The sequence below is a fragment of the Gavia stellata genome, chromosome 7 (assembly GCF_030936135.1).
Source record: "Gavia stellata isolate bGavSte3 chromosome 7, bGavSte3.hap2, whole genome shotgun sequence".
Taxonomy (NCBI): domain Eukaryota; kingdom Metazoa; phylum Chordata; class Aves; order Gaviiformes; family Gaviidae; genus Gavia; species Gavia stellata.
The window spans coordinates 50,227,736-50,250,282 of record NC_082600.1 but is presented as its reverse complement, the minus strand read 5'-3'; the positions used below and the strand labels follow the sequence as shown (position 1 = coordinate 50,250,282).

Genomic DNA, 22,547 nt, shown 5'->3' with positions numbered 1-22,547 from the left:
CAGGAAAGAGGTAAGTTTCCTAACACAAAAATATTCCTGGGTTTGAAAGTTCAACCAGAATGCAAATGGTATGAAGTTTACATTTGGTTTCAAGGATAGTAAGGAAAACAGGGGAGGGAGAAAAATCTTACAGAAAAGCAGGATTAAAACTGAATAAAACATGGAAATGAGACAAAGCATAAAGACAAAAGAAATGTAATCATTAGAGTTAAATGCACAGCAACCTGCTGAGCCCAGGTAGTCTGCCATCATCATTCATGCGTATAGACGTACTTACATTTATTGCAGTGATGGGTTTTTTCGGGAACTGCACCAAAATGGGGACTGTGAAGGTAACCTGCTTTGCCTGGAGAACACGAACTTAAGAATGGGAATCAGGTGTTTCACCTGGAAAGACAGATGGTTGGTATCCTTTGGGAGGGGCAGCACTGAAGTCACAAAAATTGTGTCGTGTTACTTGTGGTAGTATCAATGTACATCTCTGAGTAAGCAGGAAAGCTCAGTTCTTGATTTCTTGCTTTTGTAAATCTCTGCTAGGTGAAATTATCTTGGGTAACCTTTTTCTTAAACTAAAGGTTTCTAGTATAAGAGGTCATCTTTCTTTTTAGGAAAAAAAAATACCAGTTAAGCATTTGATGTCAACCTGGGATACACTAGTCGTAAGTTGGCAGCTAGTACTCGAGCTGCCCCCCACGCCCCTTTTCTTTTTTACCTCCCCGATGGACACACTGAGAGCTAAATCCTCTGAGTTACAGGGGAGCCTAATGAAATTAAGCACCTACCTTTCCAATGGGATTTAAGGTAGTATCTGATTCATTCAAGCTCTTTTGAAACTCCCATCAAAGTGAGCTGTTCAAGGCATGACCTTAAGGTAACACTTGAATCAGCCACAAAATCTCGACTTCCAGCTCTTTGCTTTAAATGTAAGACCTATTCTTTCTTCTATATCCAGTGTATTCTGTTTGTAATTACCAGAAATTACCATTAGAGAAATCGGAGCTAATCTGAGGCCCATTAAGGAGCGAGAATTTATGATTAACTATTTAAATAAATTCTTGTTGATCTAGTTTCTGGAGATTAAACTCAGTAATTTTATCTGTCCTAGATGGGAGAAACTTGCTAGTACAACAGCACAGTATCTTAGAGTAAAAAAACCCAACACACATACGTAAGTACAGAGAGAGTGAGTGTTTGCAAATGCTATTCAGGCAATATGAATTTCCATGATTCCACATTAAATCCCATCTAGTCAAACACGCTCAGTCCATTTTTGGTATTGAGCACTAGCCGGTCACTATTTTTTTCTGACTGCTCTAGCAAAATCTAGCAGATGCTAGACTAAGTCTGAAGACATATAGAAAAATTTAAAAATTTACTGTTTGGAATTGATTTTGGTTTCAATAGATTAAAATCCTAAGAAATAGCCAACTGTTGTGGTTCCACGAGAAGTTTCACCTCCAAAATAATTTCGCAATGGTGCACTCAGTATGCTGAACCACTAGCATTCAAATTTAGCAGAAACAGGTCCCTGTGCTAAGGATGTCAATCAAAAAATAGTGAGATTTTATTTACCATCTGATTTATGTAGTGAACCGTCGGGTAGTACCAGGATAAATGCCTGAGAGCTCTTTTTCAGACACGGGGACTTACTCAGAAATTTGCTTTTTTAAAAATCACGTCAGGTAGCATTCTTCTGGAGTAACATTAAGCTTTTAACATTAAGCTGACTTAAAATTAAACCGAACACACAGTTTCACTAACTTCTGTGAAAGCTTTGATGAGCTGGTAGCAAAGCGCAGACAGGGGCAGCTCTATATTCTCTGTTACAAAAGTCTATCTCAGCTCAGAGGGCTGTCCTTGGACACGACCGGCGTCTGTAAGGCATAACTTTCATTTCACCTTACACGTAGTGAAAGAAAACAAAACCAAAGCCCGCAAAGGTTCACCTCCCCTTATAACAAAAGGGAACTGCAAATCCACAGTGGCTTCAAAAATGAAGCATTCTCCCCATTTCTGTATTGCTTATGAATCTGTAGAGTACATGACTCCCTTCAGTAGGGATACCTTAACTTACATCAGCTCAGAGGCTTTTTAATGATTTTGAAATTAAGCAGCATTAATATCAAACTATGTATTTTCTTCTCTTCCTTGATACAGAAGTAAGCCATCTAAAGTGCTCCAGGTTTTTTTTACTGATTTGCCATCTTCTGTAAAATGGCAAAAAATTGCTAAGGACATATTTGCCAAAAAGCATGGAATAAAATAATCTAGAGGAAGGCAACCGGTTTATTTGTGTTGTTCCACTCATCAGTGGGCTTTTTTAGATGTTAATTTTTAAATGACAATTTCAGAGTTAAAGGAAATAGGATGCCAGTTGTTCAGGCATTCACTAGAGGACCTGTACTGGCATCGTAACTGCTTACTGTAAGTTAGAGCTCTATCTCTTCATGTTTCAAGATGCTGCATTCTGCAGTTTTATTTCCTTCTTGGAAAGCAAGTAGGATGTTTGCTAGGAAATTACTTTTATTGGGAAATACTGGAACTTAATTAGTATTTTGGATGACCCACTTGAAATGGGAATTATGTCATTTTTACATAAGCCTCTCTGGTGATACTAAACCTAGATAATCGGCTTCGATGGAGATCAAGTCTTCGATGCAAACGTATAAAAATATCTAGCTGGCTTATTAGCCTACAATTCACATCAGAAAAGGACCTAGACTTAGAAATGATGGGAGTTTAGAAGCTTTAAATCATATGGGAAATTGTCATATTTTTGTTCTACGTAATTGGAGCTGAACTGTAAGAGCTTTCTGAACACTTTGGGAAACAGTAATCATTTCTCAAGTTTATGAAGCCACCAAAGCTGTGAAGTCATTGATTTCTTTGCTGAGAGTTCACACATAAACAGACGTGAGAAGAGCATATTTAGCTCATTTCCATACCACTGAATGGGACTCCGAGCATCTCGGAATCCTATATGAAAGAACCTAACTAATCCTATAGAAATTTGATATTTCACACAGATTTTAGAAAGGCTACAGAGTGGCAAATTGTAGCTGGATGAGGAAGGAAGTATTTGTAATTAACATGACCCCAGAGGAATAAATTTGGCAAAAAATACCTTTCCTTGTGAGTGTTTTTTTTGTAGTTTTTCATTATACATGCAGAACAAAACAGCACCAAGTGTAAAATCATCTTTATCCTTACAAAACATCAGTATTATGGAATGATGCAATTATGTCGTATTCTGACAGCATCATCAGAATACCACAGGAATTTACTTTTTGCAGAAATCTAGCAGTTTAAATACAGAATTAAAGGTCACAATCAATAGATGACAACTAGATTTCAAGACTAAGTGGATTGTCACATCAAGAAGTATCTTCGTTAGCATGCCCATAGGGAAGAAAAGCTAACGGAAATAGAATCCGCTTTCCCTTCACGTCACTTGCACCTCTGAAGTCTTGAAAATACTTAAGAGATGTGTTTTGTGCTTAAGTGGCGCCGAGGAGTATGCAGCCTGTCCAAAGTCACTCTGATCTAAAAAACAACATTTTTCGCCCAAGTTCTTACTGCAATCCACATACACTCGCAAGATGTGGAGTCACTGCAAAATATTTGCCACTGACAAACAAGTCTCTAATAATGAAAAAATGTATCAATAAACATATAGTCAACAACCTGCAGTAAGTACTATTTCACAAGAATTAAGGCACCTTCTCCCTAAGGTTTAAAGGTTGCACACTGCAGGTACAGCACTATGTACAGTAGGGAAGGACAAACGTGCCTAACGGTCACAAGACACTGATCTTAGTAAAACCTGCCAGTCTGTCAGCATAGCACCACTACTCTTGAGGAATTTTAAGAATCAGGTAGCGCAAGCGTTTGGGGAGGGAGTTCAGAAATAAAGTCAATGGCATAAACGACAAAACAGTCAATGCTAGTCTTGTGTTCCTAAAATGTGTAAGGAAATCCAGAAAAGAACTAAATATGGTTATGCCTTTAATGTAAGAATAGAATGGCAAAGTTTTTGTTCAGTTAAATTCACTGTAATCGACGCTGGTGAGTCTTGCAGTCCAATCATCGGGGGAAAAAAGAGACCTATCTGAACTATACGGCAATTCCTTTAACAACTCTTAAGTTGATATCTGACTGACAGGGACAGGAAAATTTGAGAGCAAAGCTTAGGCATTTCCTTTTGAGAAAATTTGAAGCACCTCAGAGAGGTGAGGGCATGTTATCTTGGTAGATGAGTACTCAGCAAGTTTGACGGCAGATCATTCTATAATGAATCATTCCTGTGGAGTGGTAACTTCATCAGCTGAGGTCCTGATGTCATCTTTGACAGCTGCTGTTGGTCCGGTAGCAGCAGATGCTGAACATGCCCTCTTGTGCAGCACAGAAAGACAGGCTGTAGCTGCTACGAGGATGTGGAAATAAGAGCGATCTGGTTGCTGAAAAACTGGCAGCATAGCAGCAACAACTCTGGTGGCTACACCAGGCTGCCATGGCACAGGCGACCACAACCAGCAGGTTGGATCAGGTCAGCAGGCACTTGGCTTATACCATGATGCCTTATTGCAAGTGAGTTTTGTTGGAGCCCAGTGACAGACTGTTACGTGGGGACACAAACATCCACCAAGCCAAAGCAGGATGTTTTTTGTACAAGTTCAGTACAACGCAATTACCAGTAACTACAGAGACCAATGGCGTATGTTGTGCTATTATCAGTAGTCTGACCTACATAACTAAAGAAAAGTCAATGCTCATTAATGGGTGAAAAATATAATGAGTGAAAAATATAATGAGTTTCCTCCTGACTTCTTGGTTTAGAATACTTTCCACAGATTTCAGTTCTTTCTGAACTCTTTCTGAACACAGCAAATGTCTGCCCACAAGTAGCCGAGTAAGTCTGAATAGTCATCCCCATGGAATGGTGGAAGCGTTGTCTGCCATCTCTGGCTTCAGCCATCGCCTCTTTTGCCCCAGCTCTGGTTCTCTTTGGACCACTTCTGAGTTGACTCATTATTTTACCAGCGGCTTATTAGGAAACAATATAATAATTTCCCTCCCCCCACCTCCTGCAGTAGTTTTCTCTTAGGTTGAAGAGTTAATTCACCTCACGGAAGCTCAAAAAAGTGCCAGAGATGATGCAAGGGGAAGTGATGGGAATGCATGGCCCCTAGCAGAAAACCTGGTCAACTGGCGCTCACCCTGTCCCAGTTCACCCTTGGGACTAGAGTCTCAATGCTCAATCAGAAAGCTGGTCAATCAAGGCTTAGACTGATGCCACTGGAGGGCCATTCCAGGAGATTTTGAAAGAAGACACTAAGATACATAAATACATGCCACTATATTTTAATGAGCAGTTTGACTAAATCTACCTTAGACTGGCTAATCATGGGTCATTAAAAGCTGTTTTAAAGTTGTAATAAACAAAATCTTACTGAAAGTGAATGAATTTAAAGAGGTAAAAAACAGACAAGACGCAGAGCAGTCTCTCAGTAACAACTTCTAAATGCACGCTATAAAATTATGTGTTTCCTACTCATTACAATGACAATTAAGAGAATTTAAAAATACATATGCTACAGGCTTAATTAAAAAAACCATGCTATTAACAGGGCATGAATGAATCAACAGTTCAAACAATGCTTTAAACTTTATACCTAACTTCTAATTAAGGGGTCGTCCTCACTTTTTTGCCCAAGAATAAAGGCTACTGTGACTTTCAGAAATGGAGACCTAGAACAAGTTAAATGACGTAGCAGTAGAGCAGGATCAACAAATGCAGGTTGTTGAAACATGAATTTTTAAAGCACGCAGACAAAACATCACATTAGCTCTCCAAAGCTTTTTTCAAAATCTTGTTTTGCATCTGAATTTTCATTCCTCCTACTGCAGCATTTGACAGGATTCATAAATAGCAATGATCGTTCAGCATTTTTTCTTTGTTTGTTTTAACTCTCCTTTTCTTCTTGGATGTGTTCAACAGTCAAAGCTGACTGTGACACCTGTCAATCAGCCGAGTGTACCAGCGCCCCCTTCTGGTTTCGACCGCGTGAGGCAGAATCTGGAACTAACATCATCATGTAAGAAACCTGTATAGGAGAAACGAAATGGCCACAAGTTGCACCGGGGGAGGTTCAGGCTGGATATTAGGAACAATTTCTTTCCGGAGAGAGTGGTGAAGCATTGGAACAGGCTGCCCAGGGAGGTGGTGGAGTCACCATCACCGGAGGTGTTCAAGGAACGTGTGGACGTGGCACTGCGGGACATGGTTTAGTGGGCATGGTGGTGTTGGGTTGGTGGTTGGACCTGACGATCTTACAGGTTTTTTCCAACTGTAGTGATTCTGTGTGATTCTGTGAGATAAAAGTGAAAATATTCTAAAACCAGGTAATTACTCATAAGAACTCGGTAAAGGAACATTAATGCCACTACGTTAGCCCAACCTGTTCAAGTGCAGGGGCTGAGGAGCCATTTTAGAATGGTTCTCACTGGCCATGAGGTAGCTCTGTGCAGGTGTGGTAGCCAGCGTGTCTTCATCACTGTATGCAGTGGCAGCACTCCAAATACCTGTTCACACAGAGGCTCACTTGACAGCAAGTCTCCTGTCCCACTGCTTCCTCTAGTGTGGGCATAAAGGCTAATGATCCAAGTACCTGTCTGTTCTGGGCTCACCATTTGTCATCTCTTCTGATGCAAACGTGGTGGGTGGAAAGGTTTATCTGATGGGCCAACTCTGTGCAACAAGTTAGCCTATCCTGTTTAATTAGACCACCACTTTGGCCTAGCAACTCCTTTATAATCTCAGTACTGGTATCTTTAAACTTGCTTAGATTTCAGGAAGAAGTGTCCCAGACTGAAACATTACGCTACCACTTGTGTTTTGCCACACCAAGCTGTATATTGCTTACGTGAGAATTGTTTCAGGTAATCCTTCATGTAAAGTACTGCGTGATCATATTCTGTATGTGCTTTTACTTTAAAATATTTGTCACGAAAACATTCAAAACATGGATCATTGCTACATTAGAAACTCATGGAAATTGCTGGACGAGGTAAACAGGTGACACTAATTAATGAAACAATCAAATTGCAACCAGCCATTTCTGCTGAAGGAAGAAAAAAACCCAACAACTCACCATGTAAGTAGTACCACTGAGACGGACTGAAATCAAACCTGATCCTGCAAGCTGAAGAACAAAAGTGGGTGTTCAAGCATCTCTGTAAAGACTAGCTTACTAGGCTAGGGTCTTTTTTCTCCACTGGCTTTTTCTGCTGATGCTTGATGCAATTTAGTTTTAAAAAGCAATTGCACTCCATGATGTACATAGGTGCTAAAATATGCACAGGACACACTTAACTATTAATACATGGCTTTTTGTTGCATTGTGTGGTAAAGGAGCATTATTTCAGGCATAGATACAATTGCAGTGGTAATGGAGCAGAGTGGGGGAGATGTGTAAGACTGAAGCTTCCCGAGTGGGAAAGCAGACTGAAGTGACAGTGTCAGCTGTAGTCTCTCCCTCCAAACAGACCATCGCTACAGATAAATTCACACCTGAATACAAATGTTGTTGTCATTTACAAGATCCCGTTTTCTCCTGCTGGATGTTTTGAAGGATCTAGCCCATGCTGCTTCATCTGCACTGCGATATCAAACAAGTAATCGTAACACTCACACCTAAAATTAAAAGGAAAAAAAAGTGAAATGTAAAGTAAGGCTCAAGACTTACCAGGTTTTGTGACAATTAATCGTGTTCTTCCTTGAGCTTCACATCACCAATGCGACGGTCTGACTGGACAGCTCTGTTATCATTTATTTCCATTACTGCGGTATGGAAAGTGCCCAGCATTTTTGCCACATGGTCCTGATTTGCTGCATTTCCCTCAGCAAATGAAGAAGTGAATTACAAAAATGGGACTAGGGAAGACTACACAAACAGTATTGGCAGGTGTCATATAAAAGCAGAAATTGCCTGCAGGTTTCTTATGAGGAGGGACTTGTCTGTATGAAAGGAAAACGTTGGCAACCCTTTCGGCCAGCATTGATATGAAAGGCAAACCAACCGGTGGAATCATGGATGAACCCATTCCCAAAAGCTCCCTATACATTCAGCGAGGCCAGAACTTAATGTTCTGAATCATTGTCTGTGGGTTGGAAATACACAGGACATTAAGGTCATTAAGATTTTGAGGTACAATGGCAAAAGATACCATATTCCTAAATCGTACTCACATCGTTTTGGCTTTTTCCCACGTTTCTCCCCATACATAAACTCCATGACGTCTGACCAATACAGCACAGGAGTCTGGGTATTTTTCCACTGCACGTGCCATTCTGTCCTTGAGATCCTTCTCTTCTGGTGTATTCTCAATAATGGGAACCACTAGTGTATCATCGTATCTATAAGAAAAATGAATGTTCGTGTATTTAAAAAAAAGCTGTGTTTGGATGTATGAAGCTTTTCCCTACGAAAGAGATTCTCCTTTGACTGTGTAAAGATGTTAACAAATTCTCAGCACTAGTGATCTTACACTCTTCTCTTGTGAGTCACGCTGTAACATAACTCTCATGAACATCTCCCACTCCCAAACGTATGCTATGCTGGCAATACCTGAGCTACACTTGAGGCACAAAAAGAAAACACACTTCAATGTATTAGGTGTAGCTGTTTGTTCACTTATCACTTTGTAGTTGGGTCCCTTTACAACTTTTTCAGACTCTCTTCATCCTGTATTGGCATCACCTACAAGCTTTATCTCAGATTAAATTATTTAAAAGAATCACATCATGAAGAAGGAAATGAAGCTGTTTGCTGGAGAGCAGAAAAAAATTAATTTAGGTAGTCCAAAAAGCCCCTGGAAATAAGATTGTCCTGCTAAGGCATATACATAGAAAGTAGAGTCAACACATGAAAAATAAATTCTCTGTGATGGAGTCACTGGTGGGCTATATGTGATCTTAAGAGAGCCTGAGAACCCCGGTTCCAAAGACAAGATGATGCATGTTACTCAGTGGAACTTGCCTAAGAGTTTCTTCTGAAGGAGGACTGGGATATTTGGCATTGTTTGAACCTTAATTAACACTGGCAGAAACTTGTTTAAATAGTTTTAATAAGTCCCCAGTTCAGGTTCAGATTTATCATTGAGATCACATAGATATTTCATGAGTGGATGCTAGTAGTACTTACTTTTATAAAACACAGAGAGAAAGCAATGGTAAAAATAATACAGCTTGTACTTCAAATCAGATATTTAGAAAATTAAAAAGTCTCATCCCTTACAATTTTCAATGCTGATGCTTTCCCAAGGAAGTCTATAAAAACAGTGAATGAAGAAAAAGTGGTTTTTTTAGGTTTACTTTGACTCTTACATATTCTGATCACTAAAATTAGATTTGGAGTGTTTGCAACTAGTGAGGCTAGATAAGCTAAGGGATTGGTTTCCGAGGTTCTGCTTTCTACTTGGACGTGAACCATAACTGATGATTTGTAATCATAACCATAAGCTTTTTATCAAGAACTAGTATCTCTAAAAACCCAAGAAGACTGTGAATGAGTTAAATACTTGATCTCTCTTTAGTTTTATTGAAATATGAGCAGCCTACATTTAGTCAAACCTTCATATAAAATACCTTGGGACAGCCTGAGACTCTCAAAGCTATTTACTACAGATCTAGTTTTCCTTCTGCTGAAGTCAAAGGTAAAACTATTCTGGCATCACTAGGATCGTATTTAGGCCAACAATTATTCTGATTATCATATCTGTAGCATTTTCCTGGATAACTTCCAGAAAAGGTTTATGTAATTAGAAACAATATATTGTCCATCCTTTTTTTGAAAGATCCCATTCTGTACTATCAAATTTCTTTTGAATTCAACGGGGAGCCTTGTGTGAGGCAAGACAGCGGAATCAGTCTAGTATGGATGAGTATGTACTTAGGAACCAGGTATTCTGGAGCTTTGATTTCTTTAGTTTTTCTGGTAAATTAACAGGATGACACGGGACAACTTGGAGATATGGAACCCAATAAATACAATCTCTCCTGAATAACACTTAGGAATGCTTGGGAATTCAAAATGCATACCCAAAAAAGAAAATTGTTGTGGATTTTTTTTAAAACCAGTGTTGTTAGACAATTCAGTACAAAAGGTGTCTTTTGCCACATTAAAAATACAAATGCTAATGCTGACAAGAAGGTAAAGCTGGCAAGTCAATGAAAACTGAATAAAATATGCCCGGGCATAAAATCACACACCAGACATATGGCTTGCTCCCTTGCCAAAGGGCAATAGTTAGTTACAAAAATTAACATCAAAAAGTGGAAAGAATTTAGCATTTCAATTTTTCATCTAATTGTCACATATTATATAAATGTTGTTTGCAGATCCCAATTCAACACTCTGTGGGTGGAGTCCTCAAAACAAGCCATCACACATAATTTGGAATAACTCAGCACTTACCTCAGAGCTCATCCTTGAAAAGTAATAACATTATCTTTAATGAGCTGTTTATTCTGAATTTTCTTTCAAAGTCTGTCAAGTAAAATCTGAAATCCTCTACTCTCTTAACATGCCCTAAACTAGCACAGGCAGTGATATGTGAAGTCCACCCAAATGTAGTTTGTACGGTATCAATCCAACCTAATGTTGGTTGGTTCCAGTTTCAGTTTAACGTTGTGTAGATGTGTTAACATTTCTGTTCTTGAGATATTTGTCAGGACATAGCTCTTTATTCGGTTTGTTTCTGTAGCTCAACAGACCACAGTAGTCTTGACATTTCAAGATTTTATCTCAGATCTCTTCCATAGGCTTGAGACTTTCTTAGCGAAAGCCAATTATTTATTTATTTATTCCAGAGGTCTTTTCATTTCTTATTCCTAATACTTTATATTACACACTTTAACACACAAAACTCAAATGACTTGTCATCTATTTATATTGCTGAAAACAAGTGATGAGATAGCATGTCTCTTTTCTTAAATATAGAGAAGTACCGGTAATAGCCTCCTGAAGTACACTTCTGGATTCCTTTTATCATCTCCTGATGGGTAATACTGAACTCACTCCCCGGGTAAAGAAGGGTAGCCATAACAGCAGCCTTGGAATGAGTATGGATCACTGCACCTGCCCCTAAAAATGGAAAAAGAAGAAAAAAAAAGTATTTTTAGAACTAATTTTAAAATGTGCCTATTAAGAAAATTTTATTTACGTACTTGATGTAGTTCCTTTGGCTAGGTATCTTAGCAAATGGTGATCTACTGTATTTGAGGAAAAAACATACAGCAACCTAAATAAAGGTATGAGATAATTACTCATCTATAAAGGATAATTATGGATTGTCTTAGGACACTAGTATTAACTTTTAGTTAGTGACAAATTTCAGGAGAGAAACTACTTGCACAAATTCAAGGAGAAACACTACTTGTACATTTCTTTACATACTGCAATGACTGAAACACTCTGTTAATTTTATCAGAGTTCTGAGATTCTAAAGAATTTTCAAACTTATTTGTGAGACAAAAGTTAAAAGTCTTTCACTTTCTTTTTATGCTAGTACTCTTCTTTGGTTATCCACTGCTTCTCTGAAAAATTATTTATTGTTTTCTTATTGTATCATGATGGAAAGATAGGTAGACGATAATTATAATTTACTTATAAAGTTGCAATGTTGCCGAAAATATGAAATGAGTTTTCCTCAGGCACACATGTAAGCCTCTTGTGCAGGAAGATCAGAAGAGACTCCCTAAATCCTTTCTAAAGTAACAGATGCAAATCTTACACAACAGCAAAAGCTCTCTATTACTGTCCATCTCCAAAAGAAAAAAGTTTCGTACTTTTTTCACCTATCCGTAATTTAGAACCTTTGATGACAGCCAATGGTTGTGAAAGGATCTAAAACATAGTTGCTGAATAGGCAAAACTACTGGTATAAAACTGCTGTAAATCCCCCAGCTCCTCTGCAACCTACTAACATACTGCACTAAAAATTAGTGCCAAAAAGATGATCACAGGTATAGCTACATGACAAATTAAGATGTAAGTGACATTCGCAGGATGTTGCCACGAATTACCTTCCATTGTACATACTCCTTTGCAAATAAATTTATTTTATAGTTTCATGTTTATTTCACTGTAACTTCCACATATAAAGAATATGGTATTGAATTTCAATTTTGTTCATGTGCATATACAGTGTTTCAGTCATCGCTGAACTAAAAACATTTGCTACACACCTCTCATAGTGTAGGCATTCATAAAAAGAGGTGTGCACTGGCTTTTCTTTAGTTTCTTGTGCGGTGGAGGACCACTGATGTCCTGTTCGTTCATGTCGCAAACAAACATATCTTCTGGCTGTAAGAAAGAAGAAATTATTTTGACCTGTGATGACCCAAATCATCTTATCTTCCTTCTAGGGAGACAAATATATACATCATATATTTAATACAGAATGTGATTTTAACTTTGTAGAAGTGCTGTAATGCACTGCATTTATTATAGATTCTAATACTATTTACTGACATTGTGTAATGTGAATTATTACTAGGTACTCTTTTTATTCAGACTGCTGCCAAGCAGCTATTTGTAAAACTAAAATTTTCTCGGAAAGGAGACAGCCTGTATCTAAGTAACAGACAACAGATCAAAAAGAAAAAAGTAGTAACTGATTCAAAAAAAGAAATGTAGATGTACTTTTCCTTCCCCCCTTAAAGAACCAACAAAGGACATGAGTTAACTTACGTGTAATATATTTAACTTGTAGAACTATTTTTTTAAACCTTGCTTTTAGTAGCTTTACATGAACCTTACCTTTGCATCAATCAGCTACTTATAATAGTACAAAGAATTGTTCAGGGCAGCAATAAAACTTTCTTCTTTAATGTTATTTTAAAAATCAGCAGGAAATACAGTTGCAAGAGATTTCCTTACTCACTGCACTCAATCCACTGCTACTGCTAGCAAAGAACAGACCATCATGGTCTTGCCATGTTATGCCTTTGCCTGCCTAACTTACTAACAGCCCCAGCGAGCACTGCTGCGAAACCCCAGTTTCTATCAGTGAAGAGATTCCTTTCACTTCTCATTGTATTTACCCACAGATCTGTAAAACAACAAATCCTTTCCACACATTATTCTATTCTGAGGGAGTTCCTGATGTCATAAAATAGTTATCATTTACCATTCTCCCCTCCACTTATATTTTGGGGTTTTTTTGGAAAGGAGACAGATAAACAAGGTCACCTTTTCATGGGGAGAGCCCATCTATTTACTGAGAATATCAAGACAAAGATTTGTAATCACTCAGATGAAAATAAATAGAGATGAGGTGTTAATGCTTAATTACGTATGTACCACAGTAACTTGAAACAATAGCCATTCAAGCTTGGCAAAGAATAAAGCTGGACTTGAGTAATGTTCAAATCTCACAGTCTTCTGTGTTAATTTAAAGCAAAGAGATCATCAAGACTAATTTGCACTGGCCACTGAAACACGTTTGCTTGTAATGCTAGCGGAGGACTGGGTGAAATCCTCAGTTGTTTCAATAAGGCAGTCAATAGTATAACAAGTTTCTAACTTTACATAAGGAAAAATGAAAGTCTAACCAAAGGTACTTTCATCCACCTGAAGATGAGCTCCGAGGTAAACCCACAGTTAAACGTACCTGTATTCTTTCCTTTTGGACTCCTGAAGGAGCGATGTAGATTTCATTCCTAAGAAAAGTTACAGACAGGGAAAATCGATAAACACAGGGTCGTTCAACTGCACGGGCATTAAAGCTCTCAATCCACTGAAAAGGAAATAGCAAGTCTAGCCCCTCATAATTTAATAACTTTCCTGCTCCTTTCATAGATGGACATGTAGATGGTTTTCAAAATACAACCGAATCATACAAGGGCATATGAAATCTCTAATTTGCAGGGGTATAAAACCGTGCTTTCAACTTGACAAAAGATCTGGAACACACGTAGAAAGTGCAGCCTTATTTTTCCTACAAAGAAAAACATACAGCCTCCCCCTGCAATAATTCCAAACTTAAATCCCCAGAATTCAGAATAAAAATGGAACAAGAGGAATTGCAAGCAGATACTGATCTATGACAAAACAGATGACAACACTGTTACTTAAAAATTCACAGACTACCTACAAACAGTATTAATTATCTGTAGTATTCTACAATGTAAATACTTTTGGATTTTGTTATAACTGTGTAGTTTAGGTTTTTAATGCATTTATATATTTATTTGTATCAATAAAAACATAACACTAATTCAATGTAATTAAACGCCTGAAATTCAAGTAGAAGTGCATCACTTCTTGCAAGGTTTACATGAACAAAAACTATAAAAAATTGATTTAAATTGAAATGATTTTAAGATGGTATCTGAAGTATTTTCAGTAATAGCAAAAAAAAACCCCAGAGCACCTCTCAATTGTAATCACTGTTCGGTTTCAACATTAACATACTAAATTCAGGAGCACAGAGACATCTAGTGAATAATTAGTCAAGTTACACATACATTTCCTAAGGACCATGAGATGTTTATATTTCTGGACAAGAGCACTTAGAAGAGCGACGAAGCTGGTGAATTGTCTAGAGCACAAGTCCGATGAGGAGTGGCTGAGGGAACTGGGGTTGTTTAGCCGGGAGAAAAGGAGGCTGAGGAGACCTTATCGCTCTCTACAGCTACCTGAAAGGAGATTGTAGCGAGGTGGGTGTCAGTCTCTTCTCCCAAGTGACAGGACAAGAGGAAAAGATTGGATATTAGGAAAAACTTCTTCACGGAAAGGGTTGGCAGATATCGGAACAGGCTGCCCAGGGAGGTGGTTGCATCACCATCCCTGGAGGTATTTAAAAGATGTGTGCATGAGGCGCTTCTGGACATAGTTTAGTGGGGGACTTAGCAGGGTTAGGTTTACGGTTGGACTTGATGATCTTAAAGGTCTTTGCCAACCTAAATGATTCTATGATTCTAACTCTTCCAAAAATACAACTCTTAAGATGATGTACTCTTCATAGTGGTATAACAGCTGTGAAGCACATCAAAATATGGCTTTATCATATTTGTAACTTTTAACATTAATGAATTAACACTGCCAACATTGCATTAATTTAGTCTTAATTCCTTTGCATGAGCAAGATGGTTGAGAGCGCAACATACCGAGAAATCAAGTGGTAATTTGTTTACTAATGAAAGACATATGTTTTTTCTTAAAACAGATTATTTTCATTTTTAGAAATTAATCACAAAGGGAAAATCTGATGATGAAATACAGCCTTTGAAATACAGGACACCTGATGACAAAGTCTAGATCCAATTTTAATATTCTATCCCATGTCCAAATTGGCATTTTTATTCTGAGTAGTTGATACAAACTGCACAGTGAGTAATGCTGATTAGGATTAGCTGGTATGACCAGTTGTTAGAATTTCAATCACATTTCAATTGACCTTTCACTATTTCCTACGCAGCAACTCTAAGCAAGTCTGATCTCTGCCTCAGAGCTATTAATTTTGAAACATAGCTACTGTTATTGTAGGTGTAAAACAATATAGGCACATAGATTACTGTTCCTAGACCATGTAAAATAGTGGTACCAACTCAAATATGTATTTCGGTGTAGTCTGAGCAACCAATTTACAGAACTGCTGAGGAAAACTGTAGTACTATGTTAGCGTATTCTCTGTTGTCACCATTTGTCTTGCCACAACCAACATGAATCACACTGAAATGATGAAGAAAATACGCTACATTTAGTTACTGATGAGAAATTAGTGCTAGAAAGATCTTTCCATAGACAAAGAACTTTAAAAACAAGAATAAACCCCCTTATCATTCATCTCGTTATTATTATTGTTGTTGTTGCTTTGCTTGCAAAATCAAGCAGGGAAGTGAAATGACCTGCACAAAGCCATTAGAACAGCACAAATACTAGCATTTAAAGCCTTTACTGCATATATATATATATATATATATAAAAAAAATATATTTCAATAGCAATGGCTGTTTGTGTCTGCATGCAAGTATATGTCAGAAAAATGAGAGGTCAGACACTTTCAAGGTAGAGTGTCACAACAACCTGTGCCTGGGGACAGAATCACAGGCGCTGTGCAAGGTGTTTTGCAGAATGAGGACCTCTCTTTTTTCAGTGGCCACTGAGAGGAGCTCTGTCTCCATTAAAAGCTTGGAAAGTGCGAACAGGGGGAGACGAGCAAATTAAAAAGCAAAGTGGTGCTCCTTAGTAGTGGATACACACCAAAAATTGTTTTGCTGTTACCTGTCCTGCTTTAATTATATGTTAAGAATATGTCCTTAAAAATTATCTCAGTAGAACAGTAATTTCCTTCTTAAAGGAAGTGTCTTGCCTGCAAAACGGCTAGGGTGGGATTCACCTCATCTAACCACAGGCATTTGAAAGCCATGTGCCTGCTGTAACCCATTCTAAATTCCATGGTCAATGAAATGAAAAAGGGGGAATGCGTTGTTCCTTAATACAATTCATCTACCTTAAACAAAGATAGGAAAAGCACGGAAAAAAGTCCCTGTCTGAAGTTGGCGCTCTCCATTGAAGGGACTGCAGTGATTAATTCAGACTAGCCACCTCTCTTCTGTACGGTTAAATTTGGCATACTGTTCACTTCCCCCTCTACCTTCTTGCTCACTCCTGACTTTCAAACATTTTTCATGGAACTGAAATGCCCTCAACAACTACTAAACACAGCCAACCCCTCTCTCTCTAACCAGCGCATTCTTTCTCTTCCATCTTTACTTACCCATGTTTCAAGCTGATTCCTCCACCAGTTCCTGTTACCCAGCCTAAACCATAAAACAGTCTACACAGCTCCGGGATAAGATTTCTTGGATGTAACTTCTCCTAAAAATAAATTAAAGAAATAAATTAAAAACCATCAGAAACATCACAAACCTAAGAATTTCAATTCTGAAATTGAGGTTAAAGGGGTAGTACTTTCATACTGCAGCACGACAGTCTAATTTACGCTTATGAACTTCAGTAACAAAATGACTGTGTGTTTGCACAATGCCCTTTACACTTTGCAGGGGCCATTCACACCTTGAAATGAACAAACAAAACCCCCAAATAAAACGCGTGTCTGATTATCTTTCACAGGAAAGGTCTCATCTCAAATTTATTCAAGTGCAGTGGCCCACAGGTATTACACCAGCGAGATTAAGTCATAGACTATTGCCATAAAAAAAGAAAAAAAAATGCATCTAACATTACCCATTTTGAAAAGCTCAACTAATATTTTTTCCCATTAAATCAGTTTTCTGTAGGCTTACTTTGCTTGATTTACAAATTTCAGTAGAACAGACTTTATTAGTTCTGTTATATAATATTTTCACACAGCAGTCAAAAATACCACAGAAAACACAGGCGAATTATTTGATGAACTTCACATTCCTACAGTTTTACAATGTGAGGTTACCTCACATGCAGTTTAGCCAGAAGGCAAATGGCATTATTTTAATACTTCTTTCAGAAGGAAAAACTCTTAAATTTTGCCATATTCCATCGTTTATTACATCAATAAATATATCTACACCTATCTATTAATCAAAGCTATCTGTAGTATCAGAGATTCATTCATACTTAATAGAAACCAGAATGGCTTTACAGTACAAGCCAAAACTATTTATCAGAAATCCTAAACATTACTCTGCACTGAACATCTAAAACTGAGAATGCTGTACCTAGCAGGTAGCAGTCTTTGATAAGCAAGTGCTAGGTTGGAAAATTAAAACTTTTGAATGTTGGAATCATTTACATGAGAAATATAACCAGTATACACAAACTGTGAGATGCTACTTTAATTCCTGCCGGGTGCTTGAATTTATGCATTTGCATGTTGTCTTGAGTATTTTTTTAGCTTATCTCAGAGAATAAAAAGCCAAAGTCTTCCCTCATTTACCAGTGTGAAAATAAAAATCGCATGTGCTTTCACAAAGATCCTGATACAACTGAACCCATCAAGGAATTAAACAGTAGAGAAACAGAGCAGTAATTTTATTGATGTCAATTTATCTCCCTGGGATGAGGTAAGATTTTCACCTACACTACCACAGCAATACAGCTGGGTTTGTTTCTTATATGGGTGTGTGACAGAAATCAGCAATTAAGCACAACAGTTGCGCTCCTTGCATTGTTTTCAACTGAAAAATGGATTAGTTTTAGGAAGGCTAAACCCTTAGGTCACCAAATACAGTCCCCTGCTACTGCAGCCAACCCTCACGTAGTTCTTTTTATATATGCATTAAGCCTGATCAGTATTTTGAACTTCAACTAAATAGTGTAGCACCATTTTCTTCAGTGGCACTTGTTTCTGAAGCAATTATCTTTAAAGAACTGGGATTCAGTTCAGATGCTACTGCTGCCTGCTCTGATTCTGTTTCTATTATTTAGTCTCCTTTAATAAATTAAAAAATCATCTGTTTATTCATTTCAAGTGATAGAAACAAGACTCTAACCAACACTCCTTGAAATTTATGTAAGAAGTTAAGATTTTTAAAGCACCATGAACCTTCATCAGTTCACATTATCTGAAACAAACAGAACAGCACATACAAGAGTACATGAAGGAAAAAGACCCCTGGCCAAATAAGCAAAATCCTACATTTACAGTGAAAAAAATCTGAAATCTTCCCCATTCACACAGCTCAAAATGAAACCACTCCTTTCCAGCTCTTCGCCACTGAAAATAGTTATACATCAAGTATACTCTGACTAACTAACCATTCCTCAAATACTAATGACTCCAAAAATACTAATGCACGTGTCGTCTGTTTACAAATACAAAACAAGCGCGCAGTATGGGTAAATTATGGGTCCCCGTTTTGTTGTTCTGGTTTATTTATAGAGAATTAATGGCTGCACATAATTTTTATCTATTCACCTGTCACAAAACTGAGTCCACAGTATCTTGTTTTGACTCTTATTCAAAATTACATCACTGCCTATTTCTAACCCATGTACTACAGCAGTATTTTTCATTTCAAAGAACTATTATGTTTCTTCTACTTTTGATGGAATAAGCTTATATCAAACAGGTTTATACTGCTATTATTTATTGAATGTACACAGCCATAAACCCCCCGAGATTACAGCACTCCTACAGTTGTTTCATATTTTCCCTGTTTGATGAATCTAGACATTTACTGCAAAATTCATATTCAAGGGAGGACAGGAGTGCTTTTCACCACTTTAAATCATTAAAAAGAATTTTTAAAAGTTCAAATTCAGAAGCTACTTTCATCAAGAACATATGAAAAGAAATATAATCAAGGTATTTTGACTATTTTTCTGAAGAATTCCAGGTTTATAAATCAATCCTCAGAGTTTAACAGTATTTCATGTTTAAATTTACCGATAATAAAAATGAGAGTTCTTTCCGTAACTACAAAAGCATACTTGCTGTAATAAGTCTGGGAGCGAACATGCGTGAAAGCAGTAGGCAACTCAACAGGACTACTCTTTGTAAAATCTCAATTAGTGGTACTTTTAAGTTTGATTTTTAAGTTGAAGTACAGACGCCATTAGTTATCTCTTCCTTCACATCCCCAGCTCAGGATCTGGCCCACTACTTTTCTGATACAGCTAACATGAACAACCTCACTTCTCTGCTGTTACTGTCGTAGCCTAAGTTTCTACGTGCTGTTAGGTATAAAGGAAAACTCCACAAATTTCCATGAACTAGAAGAAGTGACTAATTTTTCAATCCATTAAAGTATTCTTTTGAAAACAAATTTGCTGCTAAATTTCTAACCAGAAACCGACTGAAAGTATTCACTGAAAATTTAGAATATTTCCAGCAGTCAAATCTTTGCAAAAAAATATTATTGTATTCTGCAAGACCGTGGTCGCTCAAGGAAAATTAGCTTTTTCCTATTTTATTCAAATTACTGTACCTAATATGATTTTAAAAAAACAAACCAAAACAAACCCACTCACCCAACCCAAAACCACAGAAAACAACGTGGATCTAATGAAACGGAAATCAAGGTGGACGCAGGCTACTTGTGGAACAAACGCATTTGTAAAGGTTTTGGGGATAATTTTCAAAAGGTGTAAAACTGAACTACAACGTGGCTGTTTTCAGACATTATAGTAAATAAACAGTGCCTGAAATATGCATCTCCCTTTCATAAATTGCTTAGAAATCATGTATTTTCCTCAGAAATAACCACAGACTGCACAGATGAAATCATAGTGTTAATATTTCATACTGATGGGTAGTAAATCATGATGAGGTTTCTCTGAATAGCCACGTAGTGATAAGTTTGATGTGGTAAAACAGATTTGTGCTACACTGTATACATAAAGTGAGAAAAGTACTGTTAATAAGCTGGTAGGTCTGTGTTTAAAATCTGTCCTTAGCATAGAAATGGATCAAATAAACCAAAGTAGCAAAAATAACATCATGATCCTTTAAAAAAAATTATTTTCTACCACACCTTCAGCCCTATACAAGGATTCTATGATGCAAAAGGGAGGTTTTTTAGGTGAGAAAAAGAAATAATTGTAAGGAAGAGATAGGAAAGCAATGTGGTGAGGATTCCTAGTCTACCTAAAAGCCTCAGACCATCAATTTTTATAGCAAGTACAGACCTCCAACTGAAATTGATCCTTTATGGTGTGCCTTTTTTATGCTTTGAAATTTTTTTTATTGCAGCAATTAGAAGCTTTAATAGCTTTTTAAAACTGACAAGTGATTAGCTGCTCTCCTGCTCAGCTTAGTCATTTATGCCCATGAAAGGACATTTCCAAGAGAAACGTTTGTTTAGCAGCAGGAACCCACATTAGGGCAGGTATTCTGTTAACACCCACAGAATAAAGAGAACAAAAGCACAAAATAAGTAGCACATACCAAAACTGGTAGGCAGGTAGTTACTTAGTACCAATACCTTTGCCGAAACATTAAGAAAAAAGCAGTTGTCACCATTCTCTCCCCCCACCCCGATACCACAGTGACTCTGAAGTTGAAGACTGAGTGATCCTCGATGGTCGAAAGTAAGACCGTAAGACTTAAGCAAAGGGGTACTGGGATTTTGTGAGCCCCTCAAGATTGTCTCCTGGCCCTGAGAATGACAGTAAGCAGAGGCTTTGTTTAATGCAGCCCCTCTGAACAGACAGACCGCTTGCATCTTGTTGCAGTTGCTGCGGGGGGCTGCACGCCACAGGAAAATGCTTCCAGTTGGTGCTGAACTTGCAGAACCGGGCGTGGGGAGGCAGTGGCAGCAGCATGGGAGAAACAGGCACGGGTGCAAGACAGCGGCAGTGGTTCTGAGGCAGGAGACAGGGAAGGTTAAGTGACAGAGGTGGCAGCCTGGGGCCAAGTTTGACGAAGTTTGGAAGCTCCTACTTTAACCTCATCTTTAAAACCTCCAATGACAGTGAGTCACAAACTCCTTAGGCAATCTGTTTAACTGTCCCAGGTTAAAAATATTTTCCTAATGCCTAACCTAAACCTTGCTTGCTAAAACTTAAGCTCGTTATCTCTTACCAAATGGTTATGGACATAAAGATGTTTTTCCCTTTGATTGCTGTAACAACATTTTTACGTATTAAGACAACAGCTCCATTTGCTCCTCATTTTTTTTTCTTTTTTTTTTTTTTTTTTTTGACTAAGCAGATTCTTTCCCTCTGTCCTGACAGGCCACATAATCTAGTCTGCTGATGATTCTCATCTCCCTGTTGTCGGTCCACACCGTTCTTGACGCTTGGGCTGGTCTCTTGATCAGTTCCACATACAAACAGGACAGGTATTTCAAGCCTTGTCCAGGTGATGCTCCCATACGCTCTAGCACGGTTTGCTTCGTTTGATAAAGCGCAGCAACTGCCAACTCATGTTCAAGTTGTGATGACTTATTGTAACGAACGGTTACCGAACTACAAAAAACCCCAAACAATCAAACACAGAAAAAAACCCAAAACAAACCTAAAACCCCCCAGTTACCATAAATAAAGAAATGAAAAGGGCCACAAGTCGTGTAACTGCAGGCAGGCTGTCAGCGGGCAGCGTTTTGGGAAGCGTAGTAGTAAATTTCGTAACACCCCTATACTCTCTGCTAATTAGTAACCACGAAGGTTACCAGCTAATTACTAAGGTTGCAACAACAGCCTCAACAACTGCAACCGCCAACTGCTATCTTAGAGCACCCGCTGAGGCAACGCGGCCCCAGCCCGGCGGCGGGCGGAGCGCGGGGCCCTCAGCAGCATCGGGCGGGGGGCCCGGGCCGCTGCCGCTTCGCCGTCCCGCCTCGGGCCTCCAGCAGTCCCTCCCAGCCGGAGCGCGGACCCTGGGGCCCCCAGCCCCGCCTGCAGGCAGCGGCTGGCCCACCCCGTACCGCTCCAAGGGCACGCTGCCGGGACGAGGCGCGCCCGCCCCGCTGCCAAGCCCTGCGCCCCTTTAAAGCCCACGCGGCCTCAGGGGCAGGCGCCGCCTGCGGGGTCTGCGCGTGGCCCCTCGTTACCTGCGCGGCGTCGTGGTCGTTGGCCGCCATGGCGCCGGGCGGACGG

The 22,547-nt window shown here is 38.6% G+C and overlaps 1 protein-coding gene across 2 annotated transcripts; it reads right to left on the bottom strand.

Moving 5' to 3' along the window:
- Positions 1-5,345: 5,345 nt before the first annotated feature.
- APIP (APAF1 interacting protein) lies at positions 5,346-22,532 on the bottom strand. Of its 2 annotated transcripts, none has more exons than XR_009484056.1 (8): positions 22,502-22,532; positions 16,786-16,886; positions 13,675-13,723; positions 12,248-12,365; positions 11,009-11,144; positions 8,249-8,416; positions 7,746-8,160; positions 5,346-6,104 (listed from the first exon to the last, which is right to left on the bottom strand). XR_009484056.1 is itself a non-coding variant. In XM_059819515.1 (8 exons), the coding sequence occupies exons 1-7, from the start codon at positions 22,529-22,531 to the stop codon at positions 7,594-7,596; spliced, it is 702 nt and encodes a 233-aa protein (XP_059675498.1). In that variant the 5' UTR covers position 22,532; the 3' UTR covers positions 5,346-6,104; positions 7,571-7,593. The 2 variants fall into 2 exon arrangements, 1 of the variants encoding a protein (XP_059675498.1); XM_059819515.1 differs by lacking the exon at positions 7,746-8,160 and adding an exon at positions 7,571-7,693.
- Positions 22,533-22,547: the final 15 nt, after the last annotated feature.